The 24,166-nt window shown below is 42.1% G+C and overlaps 2 protein-coding genes across 6 annotated transcripts in view; one reads left to right on the plus strand and one right to left on the minus strand.

Annotated features, from left to right (window-relative positions):
- Window positions 1-1,500: 1,500 nt before the first annotated feature.
- On the minus strand, window positions 1,501-11,591 carry LOC149350612 (cell adhesion molecule Dscam1-like). Its single transcript, XM_089579674.1, has one exon. The coding sequence runs from the start codon at window positions 11,313-11,315 to the stop codon at window positions 9,087-9,089; it is 2,229 nt and encodes a 742-aa protein (XP_089435800.1). The 5' UTR covers window positions 11,316-11,591; the 3' UTR covers window positions 1,501-9,086.
- Window positions 11,592-11,671: 80 nt separating this feature from the next.
- peo (ubiquitin E2 variant domain-containing protein pendolino) overlaps window positions 11,672-24,166 on the plus strand; it is a 32,035-nt gene continuing 19,540 nt past the window's right edge. The window contains exons 1-5 of one of the 5 annotated variants that reach the window (XM_089579676.1): window positions 11,672-11,811; window positions 12,943-13,006; window positions 15,325-15,452; window positions 18,201-18,265; window positions 21,495-21,595. In XM_089579676.1, coding sequence (XP_089435802.1) covers window positions 12,992-13,006; window positions 15,325-15,452; window positions 18,201-18,265; window positions 21,495-21,595 — 309 coding nt within the window. In that variant the 5' untranslated portion in view covers window positions 11,672-11,811; window positions 12,943-12,991. The other 4 variants (XM_089579675.1, XM_089579677.1, XM_089579678.1 and 1 more) reach the window with 4 other exon arrangements.

The following is a 24,166-nucleotide window of genomic DNA, read 5'->3' on the forward strand; positions in this document are numbered from 1 at the left end:
ATAGTTTTGTGTCACTATGGGGAACGCGACCCACTTCAACATTACCTTAAAAGCTGGTTCCATTTTGATCAGCTTTTTAAGGAGCCATGAAACGGTTTTCAAGGAGGCTATAAAAGGCCATTGAGTGATCATGCTGAGTAAGTGCTCAAAGCCGATAGATAATCTACAAATATTTAAAAATCACCATGCCCGTGGCTTGCGCCGACACCTGCTGCTGGTTTCTCGCATGAATCCTGCCTTACGACATCGTATATGGCTTGCGTTATGTCAGAAGTGAGGGGCTGTCATAAGATCGCCATGAACCGTCACACCCTGCAATGGCGACAAAAGCCGCAACAACGTTCGTTGGCGAAGCAGGTACATACAGGGGCAAGGCCGGACAGGAGGGGGCGATGCATCGCTCCCCTTCTGCAGTCCGGCCTTGACGGCGGAGCAAGCGCGTTAACTGGAAGTAAACAACATAGCCGGGTGACGTATTTGCGGGCAGAGCGTGTACCAGCCAGTAATCTTTATTTTCCTACAGCGACATCTGTTGAGGCAACGTTTCTAGGTTGCGCGGTGTCATTGCTGTCAGCGTAACACGAAGGAGAGCGAGGTGAAAAGGACAACAGGTGCGCCGCGCCATGCTGATTGGTCTGAACACGATCGCCACTGGTGACGTCGCAGGGAGAGAGGCCACTAGGCTACCTGGAAGTCCGCTAGGCGCTGGGTTCTCCCCTAGCCCATTTTTCTCTATCACACCGGGCGCCCGCACCCCCCCCCCCCCTCCCTCGCCCCACACACACCCCTACTAGAGTGAACTGGAAGAAAGAGTGCCTCAAACGAGAGCCCAGAGCTGAGGCAAAAAAAAGGACGTTTCCACCTGCGGCACTGCGAACCGTTATCCCAGCCGGCGCAACATGCACACTGTGTAGTGCAGTGGTTTGTGAACTCGCTTCACACGCAGAAGACTAGGGTTTAATTATTTTCGATCACATTGTGTTTCAATGAAGGCAAGCCGTGCTAGATAAGAAGAGCCAACCAAAACCAAAGTAGGTGCAGCGCTGCCTCGCTGCTGCCGTGAGCCCAATGCTCCCAGCATAGCCTCCGAATGTGAGCTCCGTGCCACACAGCACCAATTTTGATCACTCATTTAGAGCACACCCGAAGATACACTCCAAGCTCCGAAATGCGTCGTTACAGATCAACATGCCGTACAAAAAGAACTGGGAATGACAGGCGTACACTGTCACTGAACAAAGTTTTCGTCTGCGAGCTGCTTGTGGTGTTTTCTCTTTCAGCTTGTGCAACAGGAAAATTAAAGGAAAAATATGTAGCAGTTCCCAAGTCCAGCACCCATCTTTTTTTCAACTTTTTTGTTATTTTTCAAATAAAAATCACTACATGACTGTAAATAAATGCAGTTCTGTCAGACACTGGATCTGAGTAAACCATTGTCTGTGAGGAAAACACAGATGTAATAGAACTAATATTTAAAGGAAGCATGCAAAAAACTCCCCATTTTCCATGCAAAGGACAACTATACTGCCACTTTATTGTGGTTCAGTGCCTTATAAGCAAATGCAAGTAGGTACACAGAATGACAAGTCACAAGTACTATGGACAGCTGGTAAAAACAGCAGTGCCAAAAATGGGAGCGAAGCCCACTATACTATGTTTAAAATCTCCCAATTGAAGACTGATCACTGCATCTGAGAACACGACTGATATTTGCATAGTACGGAGTATGTATACTTTGTACAAAACATGGAGCAAAGCTTCTATAGAGTCATCACACAGAAAAAGTTAGCCAATTTTTTCAGGTCATTTTTAACCAAGCCACTTTAAAACCACTCAAATACTCTCATCAGTACCTAGTCATGACCAACGTAATACCGATTTTAGCATCACAGATATATATTCCACTCACATATATAGCACACTTGTCAGTGTGATGGACATTCAGCGAACATGAGACAAGTAAAGTGAAAACTACACCCACTACAACCATATCATGAACACAGAACCATACTCAAAGTGAAGGAGTCTGCTAGTCATTTGCAACTCAAGAACTGTGCAGACGAGTGTTTTTCACACCAAAGGACAATTTTCTTCATGACGCACCGTCTTCCTTTTATCCTTTTCAGTCAGCTCGATCTATGTACCATGCATATCCCTGTGCCTCATTCCTCAACAAACGCGAGAAAATCAGGTTAAGATTCCTCCCTCATGCTCTCCAAATACACCTGTATACACGATTTTTTTCTGTGCTCACTTTTGCTTGAACTGCATAAATGGGCTAATGTTAGGTTTACAAATTGATTGGCATAATATAGTAAAAAGGCCAGCAATGCTGTAGGCCCTCTCCAGCATTTTCCAAAATGTCAGACTATAAGTCAATTTGAGCTTTCAATCACAAGCACTAACACATGATTAAGAGTTTCCCATTTTCACTGAACAAGCAAAAACAAGCAGTTAAGTGGCAAAATGTCATGACATCAAAACAATACAAAAAAGTGCAGCACAAAACCCACTAATATACATATATGTAACTTGCCAAAATATTGTTACTTTGCCAGATGGGCACTACCAATGCCAAATGACTCAATGAATGTCAAGCTTAATGCAGATCCCGCACTGCTACAAAACCACTTCTGGTAATTTTTCACTTTTTTATGCTCTCGATGAGTGCCTCTAAAGCACAACTGTGATTGTCGAGTGGCGCAGAAAGTAGCCGATGGTGCCCGTGTGAGTTTACTGAGTAATAAGTTTCCAAGCTACACCAACCTGCTACACATTTACAAAATGAAACAAGGGAGCATTGCATGAAAAATAGAACCCACTACAATGTTTTCTCACGATAGCAAAGCACTTTCTCTAATGATCGTTGAAACAGGAATAAGAAAGCAGAAAGCACAAAAGGTAATAGAAGTTCACACTTGAATTTATGAAGTGACGCCATCATGGGAACTACACAAACATGAGCCGCATCATGGAACACACATTTTTTGCGTATATTTTCTGCTGTATGAGTTGGCTCAGCATTCAGCCATACCAAGAAGTTGGCTTCAAAAGGTGGTTGCCATACAAAGCAACAAGACATAAATAGCAGGAGGGCATCATTAACTGTTATACACAAAAGGGATTCATGTACACAAACACTTACTAATCATGAAGTTATATTTAGAGGAACATATTTGCACATTTTGCTAAAATATATCACTAGCACTTATCTCCCCAGATAATTCAACTTCAAAGCTGCAGTTGCAGAACCAAGCCTGCTGAAAGTTAGTCACAATTAATACAATGCCCTTCCAGCATTACAAATGATACTGAAAAAAGGTTCAGCTAATTTTTTTTTGTTTGAACGCAGCTGCAATACCACTGCTTTGGCCACATAACACTGCATTCATTGCAATGGAAAGCACCATAGGTATGCCAATGAATAATGGCTTTAATATCATGTCAAGACAAGCCTTCAACAACGCATTTTTATGATGGCATAATATGTAAGTCGTTATGATGCCGGCTGGAAGTGAAGGTATTTAAGGCCACATTAAAAAGCTTGCACATAGTACATATACTTTTGAAATGCAAAAGTTGGCCCTGTCTCAGTGGAACCAGAAGGATAATCCATAGGGTTGAAATGTATCTTCATAGTTTTATACAATTAGTTTAAAAGTTCGTACTGACTACGTGACTGTTAGGACTACATCAAGATCAGAGACGCGACTTTTGTTTCCTTCATTTATATTGAGCAAGTCAGCTTATACACGTCATTACAAAAAAATGATCTCTGGTAGTCCCTTCAGCTATCTAAGTGCGTGCCCAAGCAATCAGTCAATTCATTAGCACTGGTTACATTCATCACTTGTGATAATGAACAAAGCATTCCATGATACAAGTCTTAAAAGGGTCTGGAAACAATGGTTACTTTTCATAGCAATGGTCCTTTCTAAAATGGACCCAACTATGTGTAAGGCTCCTGTTGCTACTGATGTATACAAGAAACTGCTCCCCAACTCTTTCATGTGTGACATAAACCTCAAGAGGCCATGGTGGCTGTATGCCTAAGTTGGTGATTGTATATTAATTGCTTGGAAACAAGTTGGCAAGAAACATTAGTACAACTAAGAAGGCTCTTAATAAGGTATATGGATTTTAATTTCTCAAAATGTAATTGGGCTATGAGAGGTGCTGTAGTGGATGACTCTGGATTGATTTTGACCACCTGGAGTTCTTCAATATTCACTAACATCATGTAGTACACACGCATTTCTGCATTTCGCCTCCCATCAAAATGTGCCCTCTATGGCCAAAGTATGGTACAGTATGTGAAGTTTAATGTACCGAAGCGGCACATTGATTGGAGGGCTCTGGATTAGTGGTAGTAGTGGAGGCTCTGGAAGTAGTGGAGGGCTCTGGATTAATTTTGACCATCTAGGGTACTTTTAATCTTTCTAGCATTTAGCCCCTATCGAGGCATACTTCATCAAGGGTAACATATTTTTCTGCATGTTCCAGTAGACATCCAATTTAAACTGCCTCTGTGAAAAGTCGCTAGGCCAGGTACATACCACCAGAACAGTCACTAACTTGTGTGTCAGAGCTCCAGTAGTGCAGCCAGGGCTCTGAAGGCACCGATAAAGGGAAAAACTTCCTCACTCCCCAGACCATTGGAGTCCCATAGAGAATGCATTAGATTGCACAGTGATTACTCCGGTCATGCATGCAGTGGCCTGGGAACTTTTGACAAAGGTTAGCAGTAGTGTTTCCTTATCAAGCCCAAATCAAGGTTATGTGGAACGCTTGACACATTGTCATCCGCATGGTGGCTCCAGTGGCCATGGTGTTCTGGTGCTAAACATGAAGTTTTTGGGTTCGATACCCAAACACAGTGACTGAACTAGATTTAAGACAATGCAAAGTCACGCATGCATTACAATTTTGGTGTACATCACTGCTAATTGCCTGCACTTTCAGCACGAGTGAAGTGAATGCAAGAATTTTAATACTCAATCTTACACCCTTCTGCACCACGGCACATGACAATACCATGCAGGAGGCAGTCTTGCGCTTGTCCTACGCACTCCTGTGCTTGTTGCTCTGAACGTGCAGGCTGTGCAAGTGTTCGCTGTGCACGCTGATCTATGGTATAAAAGACCAAGGTGTTCCCCATTTTTTGATTAAAATACTCTGAGCATAACCAACATGAGTAAATGGCACTATTCGAACATGTTAACAGGCTAGTGCTTGTCAAGACACTGAAAAAGGCTTGTGCCTGTATTACAATCTTTCCTTTTTTCCTATTCTTTCTTTCCCCTTTTTATCTCCTTTCCTCTTCTGAATGCAGGGTAGGCAAATGGAATCCTTTTGTGGCTAGCCTCCATGTTTTCCTTTTCCAGTTCTCTCAAAACAAAAGCTGAATACTTCGAACCCAGCCAGATTTTTTGTGCACTGCCTTTCTGACAGTTGGACATACTGCAGCTATCACTTCATTGCCACTGCGAATATTGCAGCCACAATAAAAATAAAATGAGCTTAGCGTGTCCACATACGTGCTCAAAGTGAAGACTATAGTGCGTGAGACACAAGCAGACCATTGTTGCACTTGTGCACATTTTTCTGCTGCACTACGATGACCACTGGCATCAGGCAGCACAAGCTTCTCGTGACCTCATACCAACTATGTTGATCCCCGCCCAACAATTTCTGCACTAGTGCGAAAGGTGTGGAATAAAACAAGACCTTTAATTTATGATCACGCGCTAAAATACTCCTCATAGCGCAGGTGTTTTTCTGGAAGTAAAGATCTATTCATTTTTTTTAGCACTTCAGCACAGATGTGCTAAAAACTAGTGGCCATCTCAACTTGTAAGAAATCTCGGCTTCTTCCACACAAACGGAAAATGCTGAGTTAGAATGTGCCCTTTTCACTGCAAATAAGGCATGCACCGCCGCACTGAACCTATGTACAGCAACATACCATAGACACTTGCTAGCAAACATACCAGCACCTGCCTATGCTAGTGCTGCAGTCTGTTCTTTCATGTGGCCTCCTTCGAGATCTTTTCATTAAAAATAGCTTGAAATGCCCTGAACACAGCAGCAAATCATAGATAAGGTGGGATGTCAAAAATAATTTCAAAACTAATCCTAGGTGAAAAAAAAGCAAAATAAACAGCAGCCCACACTTTGCACAGGTGTCAACATCACTACAAAAATGGAGAAAAGTCGGGAGTGGTAAGGTAATGGCACAGCTTGTTCAGCAAATGTTGCCAGTGTCAACATTTACTACACATATAGACACAAACTTATATAAGGGCTGTGATTTTAATGAGGAATGTGAATTTACACAGTGCATAGAGCATAAAGTAAGAGAAGCATGTAATATTGTGCGAGCACTGACATAAATGACAATTTCTTTCTCCCACATCTCCAAAGCAGACAGCCAAGGCAGTGAAAGGAGGAATGGCTTCACAAACAGTTTCTGACAAGGTAAATACTAGCTCTCAAAGATATATGTCAGTCAAACAAATAAAAGGCACAAATTTTCTAACCTGGTTGTAAAACAGTAAAAGAGTGCTACGTTTCTTGTTCAATAAACATAGACTGGCATGTTATTTGTATTGCATACAAGTGAATTTCAACCTTTCCCAGCTTTCTTGACACAGTGTCTTTCAGAGAGAGACACTGTGCAACACTTTTCATTTCATATCAGGACTTCAGCAAATAACAATTACACAACAAAAAAGCGCTTAATAAAGTTGCACAATAACAAAGACAGCTTGACATGAAAGCATGCTTTATGAGCCTTACAGAGCCTGTAAAACATGCTTTGGTACACAATACTAAAATGTAATAAAAATAAAAATGGCCTGAATGTGTGGCAGAGTTTGACATTAACAGGTTATGAGGTTCAGTGCGGCATTCATGTGACATTTTAAGAAGCTACATAACACACACATCTATCAGTAAGTTCAAGCTAAAATTCCATAGCTAGCAAGGCACTGATAAAAACCTAACCTACTACTACTGCAAGATAAAAATTCTCACCCCGATTCCAGACATATAAAGTTGAAACTATGCTTCAGTGAGAATCATGTACTCCCATGAATACCAAAAAGTTTCTGAAAGTGTGACTAAACAATTTTCTTTTGTAAAGACACTAGCATATAACACTTATCGAAAAAAACATTGTCACAACTCAAGTTCACCATAAACAAGACTACAACCTGTAAGAAGACTACATTATGCACCGTTCTTATCTTTGGTTTCAGCCATAAGCTGACAGAGGACTCAAGCCAGATACAACGGCTATTTCCATTTAAAAATATCTGTGCAGGTATACATGCTAAAATTAGTATTTTTGTGAGAATACAAGCGTGAATAAACTGCTAAACCATGGATAATTTTACCTGAAACAGCCTGGCAGTGCATTGAAAAAAAAAAAAAACTCACTGGAGACAGCTTTGTGGTGACCAGAGATAAAACAAGGTATTTGTTATGATGTGGTTTGAACAAGAGTAAAACTCCTCCATTGCCCTTGATGTTGCAGTTGGCATAAAAATAACAAGAAAAACCACGCAAGGACTTTCATGCCTGTCATCAGAGTGGAACCCGCTTATATTGAACAAAAGGATGCACAGAAACTTGTCCTATATATAAAGCAGTTCGATATGGACAAGCCTGCATTACAAGAGCTTTTTGTGAACAGCTTGTTACAAATGGCTTGCACTCATGTCATGGTTGCCATGTTGCAAAACAAGAGCGTGGTGAAAGCCTGTGCAGTTGTTTAATCACCTCATCACCATCTGCTCCGACATGCACTGTGGCAGCTATATTGATGCATTATCACAGTGCTTCCGACGTCACCCACAAGCCATTTACACACAAGTTTGTTATCCCATTGAGCAAAACTGAAACCAAGTTATAGGCCAGAATATGAAGCTACAACATATCAAAGTACGAAAATGCTCACTTGATGATGTCTGCCAAGCTCCCACGCTTCAACATAAAAACACACAAACAATACCAACCACAGATACCTCTATAAGTTCAATGGCAGTCAGTCAAAAAATTACTTTCACAAAACAAAGGAGACAAAATGCTTTTACATGGAGATCCTGGCATACAATAAAACCAATTTAGCGAACCATTTACTGCATAGGTTGCTCTTGTTACCAAGTTGCTCTCCCCGTGCTCAAGCATGTGACTACATGCCGAAAGTATGAGGCCATGTGTGATGTAGGTGGAGGCTTTGATAAGAGACATTCACCTCTGCTCAAGCACTTGCGAAAGTTGTCCTGCTTATTCAGCTTGCAATGCAAAGCAGCTAGACGCTGGATGGAACAAAAGGAGTCTTGTTCTATAGTGCTAGTACAAGTGTATGGTTAGATATGTGTGTCCAGTACTATAACCAGCACATTTTACACTGACAACACTCACAGAGTTGTGAGTACATGTAATAGGGCATAGTTTACTGTGCTTGAGTTCATTTTTAAGCAGGTTCCACTATACAGCAAGGCCAGGTCTTTAACTAAATGTATAAAACATTTTCTCTTCAACTAGCTCCACTGAATAAACATAGCCATAAACATAAAAAAGTGTATTTTGCCAAAGGCAGCTGTGATAAACTATTTCAATGCTGGCAACTAAGAAATTAAATAAGGTTAAATAAAAGGTACTTGGCTATAGCTGTGTAGCCATAATGGTTGTGGTAGTCAAGTTTTCTGCAGTACGTTACAAACGAGACTACTGTAGCACATTTGGATGGCCTTGAAACTGTCAGCAAGTGAAAGCTGTGAGCACACATCAAGTAATCTCAACTCTGGCATGTCATTCACTGCTTCCTTCAGATTGCTTACATGTACTTGCATACAGCAGACCAAGACAACAAAACACAGAAATCATAGCTGAATGACCAGTAAACATGCTTGCTTTGCATGCAAAGCATGGACATGCAAAATCAGCATTGTTGTGCATACTACAAAACACTTCACATGAAGTTGCAGGGTACACATTGTTGGCCTGTTTGTAACAAACTTGACTACAGCAAGTTTTTCTGATACAATTTTTGGCAGACTTCACTCACGGGTATTAAACACTCACACAACACATACGTCAACCAAGTCCATAGATCCTTTCCTCAAGGAATTTTGGGCAGCTTGTTTCCGACGTAAGGACAAGGTTCGCATATCAACAATGGATTCATAAATGCCCTCGTTGTCCGTGGACCTCTGCATTGTTGAGTAGGGGGTGGCCTTACCAGGGGGAGGCATGCTATGCACTGCAAAAGTAAAGTCTGAGTCTCTGGGAAAATCTGCATAGGCAGGGGGTGGTGGTGGCGGACGTGTCTTGCGCACGTACAGGCAGAAGCAGACAGACACCACAAGAACTACAGCGAGTGCTGTGGCTGTCACAATGGGCACGACTACATAAAGCACTTCTCGTAGCTCCGTGTCTGATGAAGCTGGTGAGCCTGGCTGCTGTGGGATTGATGCGACCATTAATGGCACATTCAGCACGTCACTTGGCTCACTGTTGCCCTGTCTACTGTGGGCTATCAAGTATACCTGGCATGGTAAGGAAGGCTCAAGGCCTGACAAAAGGTAGGAGGACTGCTTTCCAGAGGCAACAAATACTTCTTTCCAAGAGTCACCAGGCTGCCGGTAGTGCAGTGTGTAACCAGTGATCCTGTGTGGCACTGGTACGTTGAACATCCACGTGACTTGCAACGAGGTCTGATCAACAGCGGACACACTGAGTGTTGGTGCTGGAGGAAAATCTCCATCCAGAGTGGTCACAGGTATTGCTGGTGAAGGTGGACCACTTCCAACTGCATTGAATGCCTTTACCACAACCACATAAGACGTGGCCTTGGCAAGACCTCGCAGGGTAAAGCTGCCCTGATCGGGACCCACAGTGTGGTAAGAAAAAGGGCTCTTTCTTGAGGACTCAGCTGCGCTGCTATAGCCCACATAGTAGCCAAGCAGTTCTCCATTCCAATCACTTTCTGGTGGGGGACTCCATGTGATTAGTAAAAAAGTTGCCCCTGATTTTTCAATACGAACGTTGACAGGTGCAGCAGATGGCTCTTCTTGCGTTGTTGTGAATCGAACGATGGGAGAGGATTCACTTGCACCTGCGGAATTTACTGCTACAATGGCGACTCTATACTCAGTTGCTGGATGGAGGTCTCGGACAAGAGCCGTGGTGACACCACCACGGACAGTGTGGTTCAACATTTCATCTTCTCGGTGCGACCAAAAGCGCACTTGGTATGACAAAACAGTTGAACTTGTAGGGCTTTTCCAGCGGATTCTGGCACTACGACTCCATACATCCGACACTTCAACCTCAGTGGGATTAGAGGGAGGCTGTTGGACATTTAGTCTAATAGCCTTGGTGTCTTCTGCATAAGCATTTTTCACTTTGCAGGTGTAACGACCCGCATCGCCAGCAGTCACCTGCTGTAGTATCAATGAAGACACCAGTCGTTCTTTCTGTGTGTCATTGGACACAATAACTCTGTCATAAAGTTCGCTGTTGGTTGCTACTGACTTTTCACCTTTTAGCCACGTTACTGTAATTGGGTGATCGCCAGTAGCAATGCAAGTGAGGTTGGCAGTTTGGCCAGATTGCACAGAAAGATGTTGGGTTAAAACCTGCGCTTGTGCGACTGTGTACACAGTAACAGCGACAGCCTTTTTCAGTGCCGAACCAATACCATTGTCTGCACTACACGTGTACATGCCAGAGTCAGACTTCTGAACGTCTCGTATTAAAAGCGTGCCATTAGAGAGCAGCTTGTGCCGATCAGAATCCTCTCCGCCTGGCATGGATCGCAACTGAGCGACTCTTCCTCCATTGTCATGCGCCCATGTTACTTGTGGAACGGGCGTGCCTTTAACATTGCAATGAACTGTGACCGCGCTCCCTTCTGCAGCCTTCACATCGGACGGTTCTATAACCCATCGAGGCGCAGCATTCACTAGCAGCTCCACTGACGCGCTATCCACACCCGCAGCGTTTCTGGCCATACATTTGTAAGTTCCACCATGATCTTCACCAAGTGGCTTAAAGGACAACGTAGATAAGTGCGTTCCTGCCTCCTCTTCAATAAACGGCGAAGAAATAAGTCGTTTCTCGTTCCGATACCACAGGATCTCCAAGGGAGTGTCTCCGACAACTACATTGCACGTAAGGCGGACATCCGTGCCAGCGACGAGGTCTTTCGGTAGTTGCAGGGGGCTCAACTTCGGTGGTTTTTGAGCCAAAGTAAACGTCAGCCTCGAACAAACGCAAAGGAGGACAAACGTTTTAAACTCAACCATTTTTTTTAAGTTTTCGACTGAGGTGCTATATGAAGGTTTTCATTCCAGGGTACTTTCGACCACATCTGTGCCGGAAGATCAGCGCTTGACGGTGCGTACTCACATGGTAAACCAACAGAATGTTGTCCGTAAAATTGCTGTTGCACATGGTACCCTTCGGTGATCACTAAAAGAGCAAACGATTTAGTTGTAAGGCCTAGGCTAAAGAAAACACGCCGCACAAACCACCACTTTGTTACTCAGCGACTCGGCGTACAGCGCTACAGCAGCGCTGGTGTCAGCGCTAGCCAACAGATAGCGCCACTGGTGCCACCAGCGCTGCTTTCAGTTTTGCTTTCTATTTTGTTTTGTGCATTTGTGTAGGTTCGACGGACGTGTAGTTCAAGTGGTAGCCGAAGGGAGCGTGTTTGCCATCAGTTGTTGGCAGCACTCTTAGCTGGAACACAACGATAGTATCTGTCATGAGTCGTGGAACACGCCCCCAGTTAATGATTGGGTTAGTAAATTTTTCTTGCCGGAGCTACCCTGTAGGCCTTGAGGCATGCCGTTGCGGAGATCTTTGGGCATATTCGACCACCTGGGATTCTGTAACGTCTCGTAGCAGAAAGCATTCTTAAATTACTCAAATGAAGCGCAGTAACGAAACGATGGTTCGACGATAGCTGAAGGAACTCTGGTGTATACTGTGCGAGCTAGTACATAATGATCAAATGCATACTATTCATCGCGGAGTTAACGCTCTCTGTTAGAAAGCTCATGCTACATCCAGAACACACACCATAGGCAATAAACACGCCCTCTCGGAGCAGTTAGCGCTGTAACTCCCTCAAATGAGCTGTGCTTACCGCTCTGGATCCGTGCCACCAGCTCATTTTGTGACACAGCTGGACACTAGTGGACCCAACTTTTGGAAGTCGCAGGAAAAGCATACGCAGCCTGCGCTAGGAAGCTGTTTTATGTTATGTTATGCTGTTTGCGTTCTGCGCTGAGGTCATATGTAGTCCTGCTTTTATAATGATTATCGCTGCTACAAGCCGTTACGTTGAGCCTTTAAAACAAACGGAAAAGAAGCAAGGCTATCGACTGTTGGGCAAGTTTCGAAACCAATGAAGTTCACGTTCGGTGAGAACCTGTCACGAACTCTGTGGACTTACTCAGCACTCTTGCAGATATGCTTTGCATTTGTGTTTGAATGTTCCGCGGTTCCTCTCGGACTGTTATGTCAGTTTCAGAAGTTGCATTAGCCACCCTAGTTTCGTGTTGGTACTACATCGATCACCATGTGCCTGCACGACACTGTGGTGCTCGTTGCTTGCGTTGCACTAAACGAAACCGCTTCCAGATCCCGTTGCTTTCTGCTTGAGTTCTTGTAAGATAAATACCTTGTGGAGAATGACCCCTGTTGTAAATTTGTGTTTATACCTTTCACGTACCTTGTTGAATGGGTCGTCAGTGTCATTGTCTGATCGTCTTTCTGGTCCCGTTGAAATCTTTCTGCTGTGTAGAAAGTTTTGGAGCCATATAGCTGAGCTGCATTAATGCACACTGATTAGTTCACAAAGTAAAGGTTTTTATTTTCATTCTAATGACGTGGTTAATTCCTCGAACTTTTGTCTTTCATTTTCAGATTGTAAATTGAAGACGTAAAGAGCAGAACGTTGTACTGCAGCGGTACAATGTCCGTTCGCACTGTAAGTTGAAATAAGCACTGTTGTTCTTCGTATGTGCCTAATGACTGCGCACTGTGCTTAGTGCTTGTTAGTGCGCAGTGTTTATGGGGATAATTGCATAGAAATGTGCATCACTCAAACTTTTACAGTGTTGTATCGAGGGGTTATCAGAATAAAAATGAGTGCTCATAGTTGTGTGGTCTGACTTGGAAATCACGGTACACAGGTTCGTTTGGAATTTTAGTAGCTACCAATTCTGTCAGCTGCTTGACAGTCGTACAGTAAAGGCATTGCCATTATAGCCAAGAGTTTGTCATGAGACCCCAGGGTATCACTAAAGAGGCCGTACTGCTGTCCTGCATTTGATATCTACAAGTAGTGAAAAGGATTTTCTTGCCACTAAGAATATTGCTGTTGGGGGCAGCAATTGCCAGTTCCACATCACAGTGCTGTGCAGATGTTAACTATCATGACAAAACCTTGCAGCACCAGCATGAAATTGTGCATTTGGTTGTGTTTTGCAGTTTTGATTCTAATGCTAATGCCGTGTTGGTGTATATACTGAAAAGAGACTGCGTAGGAATGATGTGGAAACGAAGATGTCTCTTAACTGTGTATGATGAACCACTGCGTTTAAATTGTCGCACTGCCAAGAAATTTACGTTGAGCATGTTGGAAATAGCAATTTCGGCCCCAATTATTCTTCAGTTAGCCTTTTATCTAGCTGTACCAGCACTGAAAAATCAGAAACAGAGATAGGAATTGTTATACCAAGCGAGACATTGTTTCACTGATTGATTTTGTTGCAAGCTGGATGAAAGATGCTGTGTTGTGCAGTGTGGTCTTGTAAATGTGGTTAATATCCTGAAGCTGCTACTGGGCCATTAGAGATGCTGTAGTGGTGGTCTCCAGAATAATTTCAACCGCCTGGGGTTTCTTTAAATGTGCGCTGACATTGCACAACACAAGTGCTTTGCATTCCACCCCCTACCTCGTGCTTAGGCACAGAAAGACTTGGCCTATATGCCTTCATAGTGTATGTGTGTTGTTTTGCTGGTCATGCACCAAAACATGGCCAACAGCCTTCAACAAGCCAGGCTTAATGCAAAGCCTCAAAAGCCTTAAAAGTTTGTTAATTTTTGAAGTGTATATCTAAGCATGCAAAGGCTTAGACGTGTTTTATGTGTAAGAAATGACAACATTGCAGAATTTGTTTTCATGTTATGCTGCGCACGTGTACGAGGGGGTACCGAAAAGAAACCGGACTTATTTTTGTTTGAACTTATTTGTTCACATTTTAAGCACAGACCTTGAATCTCCTTCAAAGTATTCCCCACTTGCAATGATACGCTTGTCGAATCTTTCATTCCATTTTTCAAAACATTTAAATTCATCTTTTATGATGCTTGACAGTGCCTCCGTCGTTTTTTTCTTCACCTCAGCAACATCAGCGAAACGCTTTCCATTCACCTATTTTTTCATTCTAGGAAATAAAGAAAGTAGCACGGGGCAAGGTCAGGAGAGTATGAGGGTTGAGGAATAGGGGTCATGCCATTTTTGGTCCAAAATTGTCGTAGAGACAGGGCTGTGTGAGCAGGGGCATTGCCATGATGGAAAAACCAGCCACCCGACCGCCACAAATCTGGCCGCTTCCACCGCACACTGTTGCCCAATCTTTTCAAAACATCCAAGTAGAAAGCCTGGCTAACTGTCTGACCCTGCGGAACAAATTCTCAATGGACGACTCCTCTCACGTTGAAAAAACAAATCAGCATTGTTTTGAGGTTTGGTTTCACCCGACGATTCTTGAGGCGAGGTGAATTTGAAGTTTTCCATTGGCATGATTGTTGCTTTGATTCAGGATTCGATTCAGGAACACTTGAGTTGTCCCCATAGCATCGTCCTTGTACGTCTTTCTTAATATTTCAAGAGTTTCCATTCAACTTTTTCCGAGCAAAAATCAGAATTTCATCGGCGCACGCTATTCACGAAAATCAGCCATTGCAAAAACGACACTGACACAAAACAGTCGTCACTCTAAAACTCTGCCTAAACTAGTCTGACCTCCTTCAACGACGGCACTCGGCTTACTGACTCTGGAATGTTTGTTCTATGCGCTCCTAGTGGCGAAACACGGTACCACAGAAGCTTTGCCGACCAAAAAATTTAGTCCGGTTTCTTTTGGGTACCCCCTCGTATGTCAAGCACTGCGTGCTGTCCATTTTCAAATGATGTGCATTGAAAACTCTCATTACACCATCTTGTGTATTTGCTTCAGCTTCTTTGTTGCAATACTAGAATAAAGGCTGTAGCAAAGATTTCTGCTCTGTTTGGTGCAGAGTCGCAAGATGCTTCCGGCCACTCCTGAGCGTGTGGGTGGCCGGTGCTTGCAGCCATTGGAGCATGACAGTCAAGGCAGTCATGCTTATGGGCGAGTCTTTCTGGAGTATTCGCTGATGTCAGAATAGTGAGTGTTTTCTGTGCCTTGTGTAGCTGAATTCATGTTGGGAGGTACACATTTGTTGCTTTCGTTTTGTTTGCCACAAAGTTAGACAACTGGAGAAATTATTTTTTTGCAGTTTTTTCATTTCCTTCTTAGACTCTGCAGAAGTTGCATTCTTTGGTTACAGAATGATTCACAGAAATTCGTAGATAGGTCAACTGTTGCTTTATTGGCAGTTTTTAGGCAACTGCAGCATGTTTTGATTATCAAGATAGCGCATACAATCTACAAACCCTCTTTTGCCTTTTGCATATGGGAGTGTGGCTTTTGCCTTTTGCATATGGGAGTGTGGCTTTTGCCTTTTGCATACGGGAGTGTGGCTTGTAAAGGAGCCGAAGGGCAATGTGAATAAGTAAGAAAAAAAAAGGGACTGTTGGAGCTGCTGATATGAAAGATGAGTCAATTCTGCTACAGTCTGTTGAGCGTACATGTTTAAATCTATTTGATTGCATTTGTTGTGGTCATGCCTATGCTGCCATTTCTTGTGAAGTGCAGCATATGCACTTGTGTGTTGTGCTGATGTTTCCCACACTGCAGCAAAAATCTTAAAGATACCTATACACTGTCCAAGCGTGTTCATTCCGAATGGGACATTTTGAGAATATCATAAGTGCATCGTGACCAAACATCTCTCATAAGGACTTTCTCAATTCATGCATTATTTGATGCTGTGAGGATGAAAATTTATCAATTTCCTGCTGACATTCTGACATTCAGTAGAGGGAAATCTTGTGGCATTAAACTGACATCGTCAGGTTTACCCCATGAACGTGGTTGTCATTGCACAGGAGCTGCAGGTTTAAATAAGCGGAGTTTATGTGTTAATAAGATGAATCATTTTAACCTCAAGAAATGTAATTTGGAATGACTTGACCCGCAATAACATTTTTCTGCATATATTTGCTGTTTAAGCGGCTGTTAAATTTTGCATGTTTATAATGGGGTTGGTGCTTTTGGATCTTCTGGGGCTCGGTCTTTTAGCATTGGGCTGGGGTCGTTGCATTCTAAACACCCTGCATGAAGAACAACTCATCCCCACCAACAAATGTGGTGATCTAGTCACAAGTATCTTGTTGAGCACAGTCAACACATTCTGAAATTTTTTCCTGGTAGGATGCAGCATAAATTAATCAAATAGAAAAGGAAACTGTTGCATAGTTTATGTGAATTGTACTTGCCATATGTTTGTAGTAATGGGCGTTTTATGTCGAATGGTCTTCTAAACATCCTGAAAGTGCACTAGGAAGGACCTCTAGAGCAAATTTTTGGGTGCTCTGAGGATGTACTGATACCACAAGTATAGGAGGTTTGGGCTTCTTGAGGATCAGCGAAGGAAGTCCTCACAATGGAACAATATCCTCATAAGTACATCCATCGAACGTTCTGTGGATGTAATTGTGCTTTTTGAGTTGTTTACTTGTCATGTTGGCGGAAGGTGATGTTAGGAGATGTTAGAGTTGTGCTCACGCCATTAGCAGAAATTTTCAGGTTTCACCCACTAAGTAGTGCAGACTGTTGGGCCATTTGGTGAAACGTCATTGAAAAACAGTTTGAAGTACTGTATGTGCTCTTTATTGTCCCATTTCTTTTGCATGGAACTGTTTTTCAATGTTCCCCACTGGTTTACAGTGAGAGGCAAGTATTCTCTGCAGGTAATGTGGAATGGAAATGAAGCAGACTGGCTCTGCTATTTCATGTGAAATTGGTTAGGTTAATTGGTAACATTAGTAATCACATTTGTAAGATTAATTTAAGATGAATGAGTGAATAAGATTAATCGCACAAACCAGCCAGATATCCTGCAGCTGACCATATTTGTGGGAAGTTCATAACATTTATTTTTTTGGTCAGATTCTGTTGTACCTTTGATGCTATTCCTGGTATTTTGTTATAGTTTGTGTGTTGCCATACTTTACTCCTTAGAGGCATTGTCTGACCATTCTTCAGAAACATTCTTAGTTTCCAAGTGTTTTATGTGCATGCACATTCGTCTGAATATATGTGCACTTGTTTTTTTAGGTGTCGGGAGTCTACAGAAAATTCGTTACTCTGTTCTTGAATACTGAAATGCATACCAGATACAGCAGAGTTGGATAGTTTATATAGTGTAATGTTAGCTGACCCTTTATCTGCTGCTAAGATAGCACCCACCTTCTTTTTTTCCAGGAGAGTTTGCATTGTGCACTATACCCGGGAAGTTAAGGAACGCAGAAGTGCAAAGGGAAGGATGCCAGGGCTATTGGGAAGCTTTGGGTTACTCAGTTGTTTACATAACGCCAAAATATGCACTAGGCTCTGGTTTTTTATGCAATCTTTGGTAAATTGCAATCATTGGAAATTTTCTTTCTGACTACTGTTATAAGATTTCTGCAGTGCAGTGCCAGCTTTCAAATCATTGACTAATAGTTTTATTTTTTTGTTAATTGGCAGCATAGCTTTTTAGAAAACATAAAGTATTGAAAAATTCTACTGGCACATGTTTCAATTGCCTTTACATATTTCATCATTTCACTAATTCTCATCTGTACAGATAATATGATTGGCGATTACAACTTTTATCATTACTTGCTGCCACTGTGCTTAAATTTTGCATGCTGCAAGAGGTGGTTCTTTAGTTACACTTCTTATCCTATGTGTGTTTAGCGCATGAGAATTCTGAGTGGGTGTTTTTTTTTTTTTTTTCATTGCCTCTGGTACACTTTTTCATTGCAGTTTGTTGCTGATGAAACAGCAACTGTCTGGAGTGTATGTGATGCCATCCGCCAGCTCAGCATTCAGTGAGTATTCGAAATTTCTTTTACTCAGCACTTAGAAACTGCAATGTGACTGTATTGTAACTGCAGGTTCTATCCTTTTATCTTCTTTTGGTACTGTGCTTGTGAGTTCATTTGATAATAGTATACTTAGGTTGTTGACGAGTCAAGTGCAGTAGCCTCAAGGACTTGAAATGCTGACGGCTGTGCACAGGGGCTAAATTTTTTCAGTTGTTTTAGCTTGCTTGTGTACACTTCTTTGATGCTACTGCTACTAGATGGCTGCCATTTCTGATAATAGTTATTTTGAGACCATTCTCTGTGAGCAACCAAGACACACTTGCTGAAACTGCTTGCTTTGACTGAGGTATTCTTGGAGGGGCTGGGCACCCTCCCCATGGAAGTACAGGTTTGCGTTTCGCTTCATTGTAGGATGGCAAAAAATGTGGAAGTATTTTTTACGTCTCGCATATTTTGGTTTAGTTTATGGGAGTTTACTGTCCCAAAGCGACTCAGGCAATGAGGGATGCCGTGGTGAAGGGCTCTGGAAATTTCGATCACGTGGGGTTCTTACACGGGCCTTTAGAGGTTTGCCTCCATGGAAATTCAACCGCCGCGGCCAGGATCAAACCCACGTCTTTCAGGTCAGCAGCTGAGCACCATAACCACAGAGCCACCGCGGCGGTTCACATATTTCGCCTGTCCTGTCATATATAATCTAAAAGCGACAAAGATATTAGGTTAAAAAAAGATGGAAAATTATAGGGCTGGAGTGTTTGGGATTGTTTCTTTTAGAAACTAATGTTTTATGAAATAAATTTCTCTTTACAGATTTGCTGTATTTATGTTGAGGATGTGTACTACACGGTGGGCTCTCATTAATTCGAACTCCACATAATCCCAACAATTTTTTTCGTGCTCTTTGAGTTAAAATTATCAAGAGTCGAATGTGCATGTTTTTGCAGCACTTTATGCCGTAATGCTGTCAGTATTTTTGATGTGGATTTCATTAATGGATATCTGTTTGGCACACAAACTTCTTGTGGAAGATTGTTTGGTTCTAAAGCGGGTGCCCTATGGATATCCATACTTGGTAAAGTGACCTAACGTAGTGAAGGTTACCTGACCTAGCCGTATCAGTTGAATGTAACATTTTAGCTGCCATCCCAGCACTGTAATCAGCACACAGCAGCCACACAGGGATGCAGAGTTCCCTAATATCTTCCTACCGCTGTCAGGAGTGCGCTCAGGTGTGGTTGCAGATATGGTTGTAACCTAGCTTCCTGTAGCTAAATATGTCGCAGATTGCTTGCATGCTGCATTATTTTCTTACCTTGAGAGAATAGTGTACTCAATCCATTCATGGAAGCAGTATTTACCATTAATTTGGTATTGGTTTGTGTTTTTTTTGCTTTCTTGAGTGACATCTACTGTTTTTTTTTTGTACTCATTATTTCTAAGCATGCCACTAGCGCAAAATAAGTGTTTTCCTTCGAGCAGTTTTTGATAGAATGACCAATTATAAATGAGTGGTTGCAGTGCTGTGATAAATAAGCGGAAGGCTGAAGCATGCTGAAAGTATTTTACTGTTTGCCTGAATGCATGGTTAAACAGTACCAAAGTAACAAGGACAGTGGCAGCAAAATCCCAGTGTGTAGTCAGCACTCATACGCTTCTGTTTCTGCTGCTTTCATTACTTTGGTCCTGTTCTATTGTAGATCACCATGCCTAATCTGCTGTCTACCTAATTACTTTGCTTGAATGGGTTTGCCACTGGTAGCTCTGTGCCAAAATTGTGTTTGAATGTTTTTCTCACTGTCATTTGGAATTCTCTTGTAAACTCTGTGGGTTTTTCCAACATTTGGGTTAATGATCGCATCGTATTCCTTGGAGTACCCTGTATCCAGCACAGGAAACCATTTTTCAAAATACCAAGTAGAACTATTTTAAAACAACAAAAATATCAAACCGAAGCTCTATTCATGCCCAGGAACGATGCTCTGGTTGACATATTGATGATATCAGATACATATTAGAAAAACACACGTGTGTGTTTAATGGCTTAAGTAGCGATTGGAAATGATGATTCCATTCATGAAATGCCTGAGACGACCTAATGCAAGCCTCAAAATTTGTTCTTCACGCGGGGAGCGGGCAGTAACATGAGATTAACGTTTGTGATGTTGCAGACGCATTGTTGCCTGCAGAAATCAGCTGAACTGAGGCCATGGAAGTGGCAAACTTTAAAATTGTTTTGTGCAGGAATGAATTGCTACACGGCTGCTATAATCTGGACAGGGAGGAAAAGCTCGATTAAAAGTTTCATTAGAATACGTGAATCTCGAAAAAAAAAAAAAACCCGAAGTTACCCTTTAAGAAGATATACCTTGAACAGCTGCATTGATGCATATTCCGCGTGAAAAATTTTGTGTCAGTAGTGGGTGCCGAAGCAGTTGCAGCGCTCTAATAGGTAGGCCGTCTTTGGTTGCGTAGACCATGTTGACCTGGTAGTAGGTACACTCAAGGGGCAGAACTGAGTGCTCTGAAGCACTGTCCATTTAAGTCATACGTGTTACATTCTTTTTCTAATGCTACAGACGATACACTGCCTCTTGTGCTTGCATAGAACAGGCAAGGGGAAAGGGGAAGAGGAAACAGGTGCAACATGCCACGCTGATTGGTCACAATGCAGTCATGTCACGCATGGTGTCGTGACAATGTGCTGTGCTGCCTGTTACGCCTCTGCCTCTCTTCACACTGGCCCTAGCTTACAGGGTCTAGACCACACAGAACTGGACCATACAGGGTCTAGTTCATGTGTCTTTGTTTCAGTGCAGTTTGACTGATAAAAATGGTTTGTGTTATTAGCATTCACTGAATATCATAGTGATTCAGCATGGTGGCCCACTGCGATTGCTCACTGGCTTTGGTGTTAGGCTGCTGATCCCAAGGTGGCAGGTTTGATCACAGCCGTAGCAGCCGTATTTTGATGGAGGTGAAGTACAAAAAGCTTGTGTGCTGGGCAATGTCAGCGCACATTGAAGAACCTCAGGCAATCTAAATTAATCTGGAGCTGTCCACTACCACATCCCTCATAACTCATGTGTCATTTCGGGGCGTTAAACTCAATATACAATTTACAATAGAGTTTGACGGAAATGTCGAAAGCATTAGGAGCTGGGTATTTTTCTTTTTGAGAAGTGTGACCGTTTTGCATACTCCTACAATTTTTGCCTCGTTTTATTTTGTGCAGCTTGGTTTGGAGTATTGTTCATCCGGCAAGGCCTTTATCAGGGTGGCGTGTTTCGGTTCACGCTACGTATTCCAGACAACTACCCCGATGGAGACTGCCCGGTAAGGGGTTTATGACCTTAGAATGTTTTAGTGGGTCTCTTCCAGTGTGTGTAGGTTGCATGTGCTTTTGTAAAAAATATTTTGCAAATTTCATTATTAAAGGACTAAATTGTATAAGTTGCATAATGTGTTGTTTGTTGTGTGGCTTAATGAAATCCAGTATTTCTGTGCATTCTGAGTTCTCAGGAGACTTACTGTACAGTTTAGTGTAATCACATACAGTGTGTTCCACTCATCTAAAGTTGCGTTTGAAGGAGAGACAATGATATGTTATGTGAAGGGAAAGTCAGCAGAATGACGATGACAGCTGCTTTACTTATGCAGGGCAGCTGTCAATATCATTCTGCTGCATAAGTAGATGAAGGAAGCCAACAGTCACCGAAAGCAAGGAGTACAGGGGAATGTTTCTTTTCTTTTTTGTGGTGTTGATCAATGAGATATTAACGATGTAATTATTTTATAGCTTAAAGATGATTGATTAGAAAGCAGAAGAAGAACAACCATATGCCACTGGCGGGATCCGAATCCACCACCTCTGAATTTCACTTCTGGTGCCTTACCAACTGAGCTATGGCATTGGCTGTCCTTTCTTCTGCTTTTGGGGGTATTTATGTTATCTGTAAGCTAACCTTGAGAGTGTTCACTGGTGCCACCTAACGAGCCCCTCTTTTCCCTTGCCTTGTCTGCTCATTTGCGTAAGTATAGATATTTTTTTTTATCTCTTGCTCAATGAAATGAAAACTAAACATCATCCTGCAATACTGATGCTTCTGCTGAGAGCAATGGAGTCGATGCTTCCTTCATGAGTTTGGGAAGAAAGCACAAGCTATGAGATTATTGGATCAGTTACTGTTATTGAATGGAACGAGAATGACGTCAGGTGCTGCAGTTTGCTTTCTTGTTGAAACTTTAAAAATATGTTCTATGTTTTTTAATCCTTTCTGAAAATATTTTTATGTTATGTCTGAAAATATCTGGAAATATTTCGACGAGAAGTTACCAAGAAGAACCAGAGTGGTACTATTATTATAATAGTGCATGCGTGCTCCAAACAAAATGCGTAAACTGTTGAGAGTGATGTTGACATTTAGTACACATCCTATATACAGTGTTAAACATAGTATACATTTAACTTTTACGCTTTCCAACACCATTTGCAGTGTTGAATTAGTTTCAGAAATTATGCTGTTAGGATGCTATTAAAGGAGTATGGACCCCAAATTTTGGTTGTGTTCACTTTTTTTTTAATGATGTGCTAGAAATTGGTAAACATAAATTGCCACAAGAAATTTTCAAAACGTTTGCTAGATAATTTATATTTCAACTTCTTCTCTCGTGTTATTTTGGTTATAGTTTCAATGGCTGAAGGACAGTGGCTGTGATGTCGAAGTTCATTTAGCTTACACATGGCACACAAATAAAAATATTTTAGCCACATCATTCATTGTCATTCTGGCCCTTGGGATAGGCTGGCATAAAAACAGTAATGAATTAAATTCAAGACAGTGAATATATCACAGTTTTTTTGAGCAGTACATGGCTAGAGCTAAACTTTGATGCCATGGCCACCTGTTAAAACCAAAACTGAAATGCTATGGGACAAAAAATTCACTTGTGTAATATTTTGTGAGTGTAGCCGAATTATGCATGGTAATCCATGTAACGTAATGTTTTGTGATCCATTCCAGATATGAAATTGCAGCCAAAAAAATTGAGGGCCGTCTTAGCCACATTCTTAAAGAAAATGTGATAGAATTTAGGTTGTCTGCTGTGGTGTCTGCAATAAATGCTTAATGCTCTTCTTGCGATTTTCCTACCAAAACTCCGGTTGAAACTGGTTCCATTGCCCCTATATAGTATGCATGAGTCATCACTAGAGGCCGGATTTTTAGGCACTAAAAAGCACATTTTAGGCGCCATAAATAGGCGGCTAAAATTACATTTCAGGCACCTAACGGAGAAAAATAGGCACTATAAACTTTATCAAAAGTGCACACAGTTCCGAACTTCAGCGCGCATTATCTGCCGTAAAATAAAACAAAAACACAGTAGGAATGATTTGGGACCTCAAGCAAGGTGCGAACATTAGAAGCCGTTTTTTTTAAGGCAGTCACGCAACTTTTCGTACAATACACATGCTTCAGCAGAGCAAAAGGGACGGTTACCAACCCTTTTAAAACACTTTGGTATACCTCGAAACAAACAATTCGTTTGTCGTGTACAAAAGTAGAAACAATGAACACCTTAACAGGAGGCCATGTATTTAGAATTTGATAGAAACATTGTCAATTCAAAGCATCTGACAAATGAGTTCAGTCTTCGCTCACTCAGGAATTGAACTTAATTATTGCAGGCATACACGAATGCCCGCAATAAATGCGAATAAAGTGCGTGCATATGAATGTGTTTTCGTATTCACGCACGACTGCCAGCTGTCTAGTGTGGCCTTCTCCAAGAAGATTACCGCCAAATGCCTTTTGATGAAGATGGCATGCAGCTGGGGCACAAGGAACGAAAATAAGGCAGGTTACACAGGTGGAAATTTTAATCAGTTAAACTGTTTCCAGCAGG

The sequence above is a fragment of the Amblyomma mixtum genome, chromosome 3 (genome assembly GCF_055824585.1).
Source record: "Amblyomma mixtum isolate Tamu chromosome 3, ASM5582458v1, whole genome shotgun sequence".
Lineage (NCBI taxonomy): Eukaryota > Metazoa > Arthropoda > Arachnida > Ixodida > Ixodidae > Amblyomma > Amblyomma mixtum.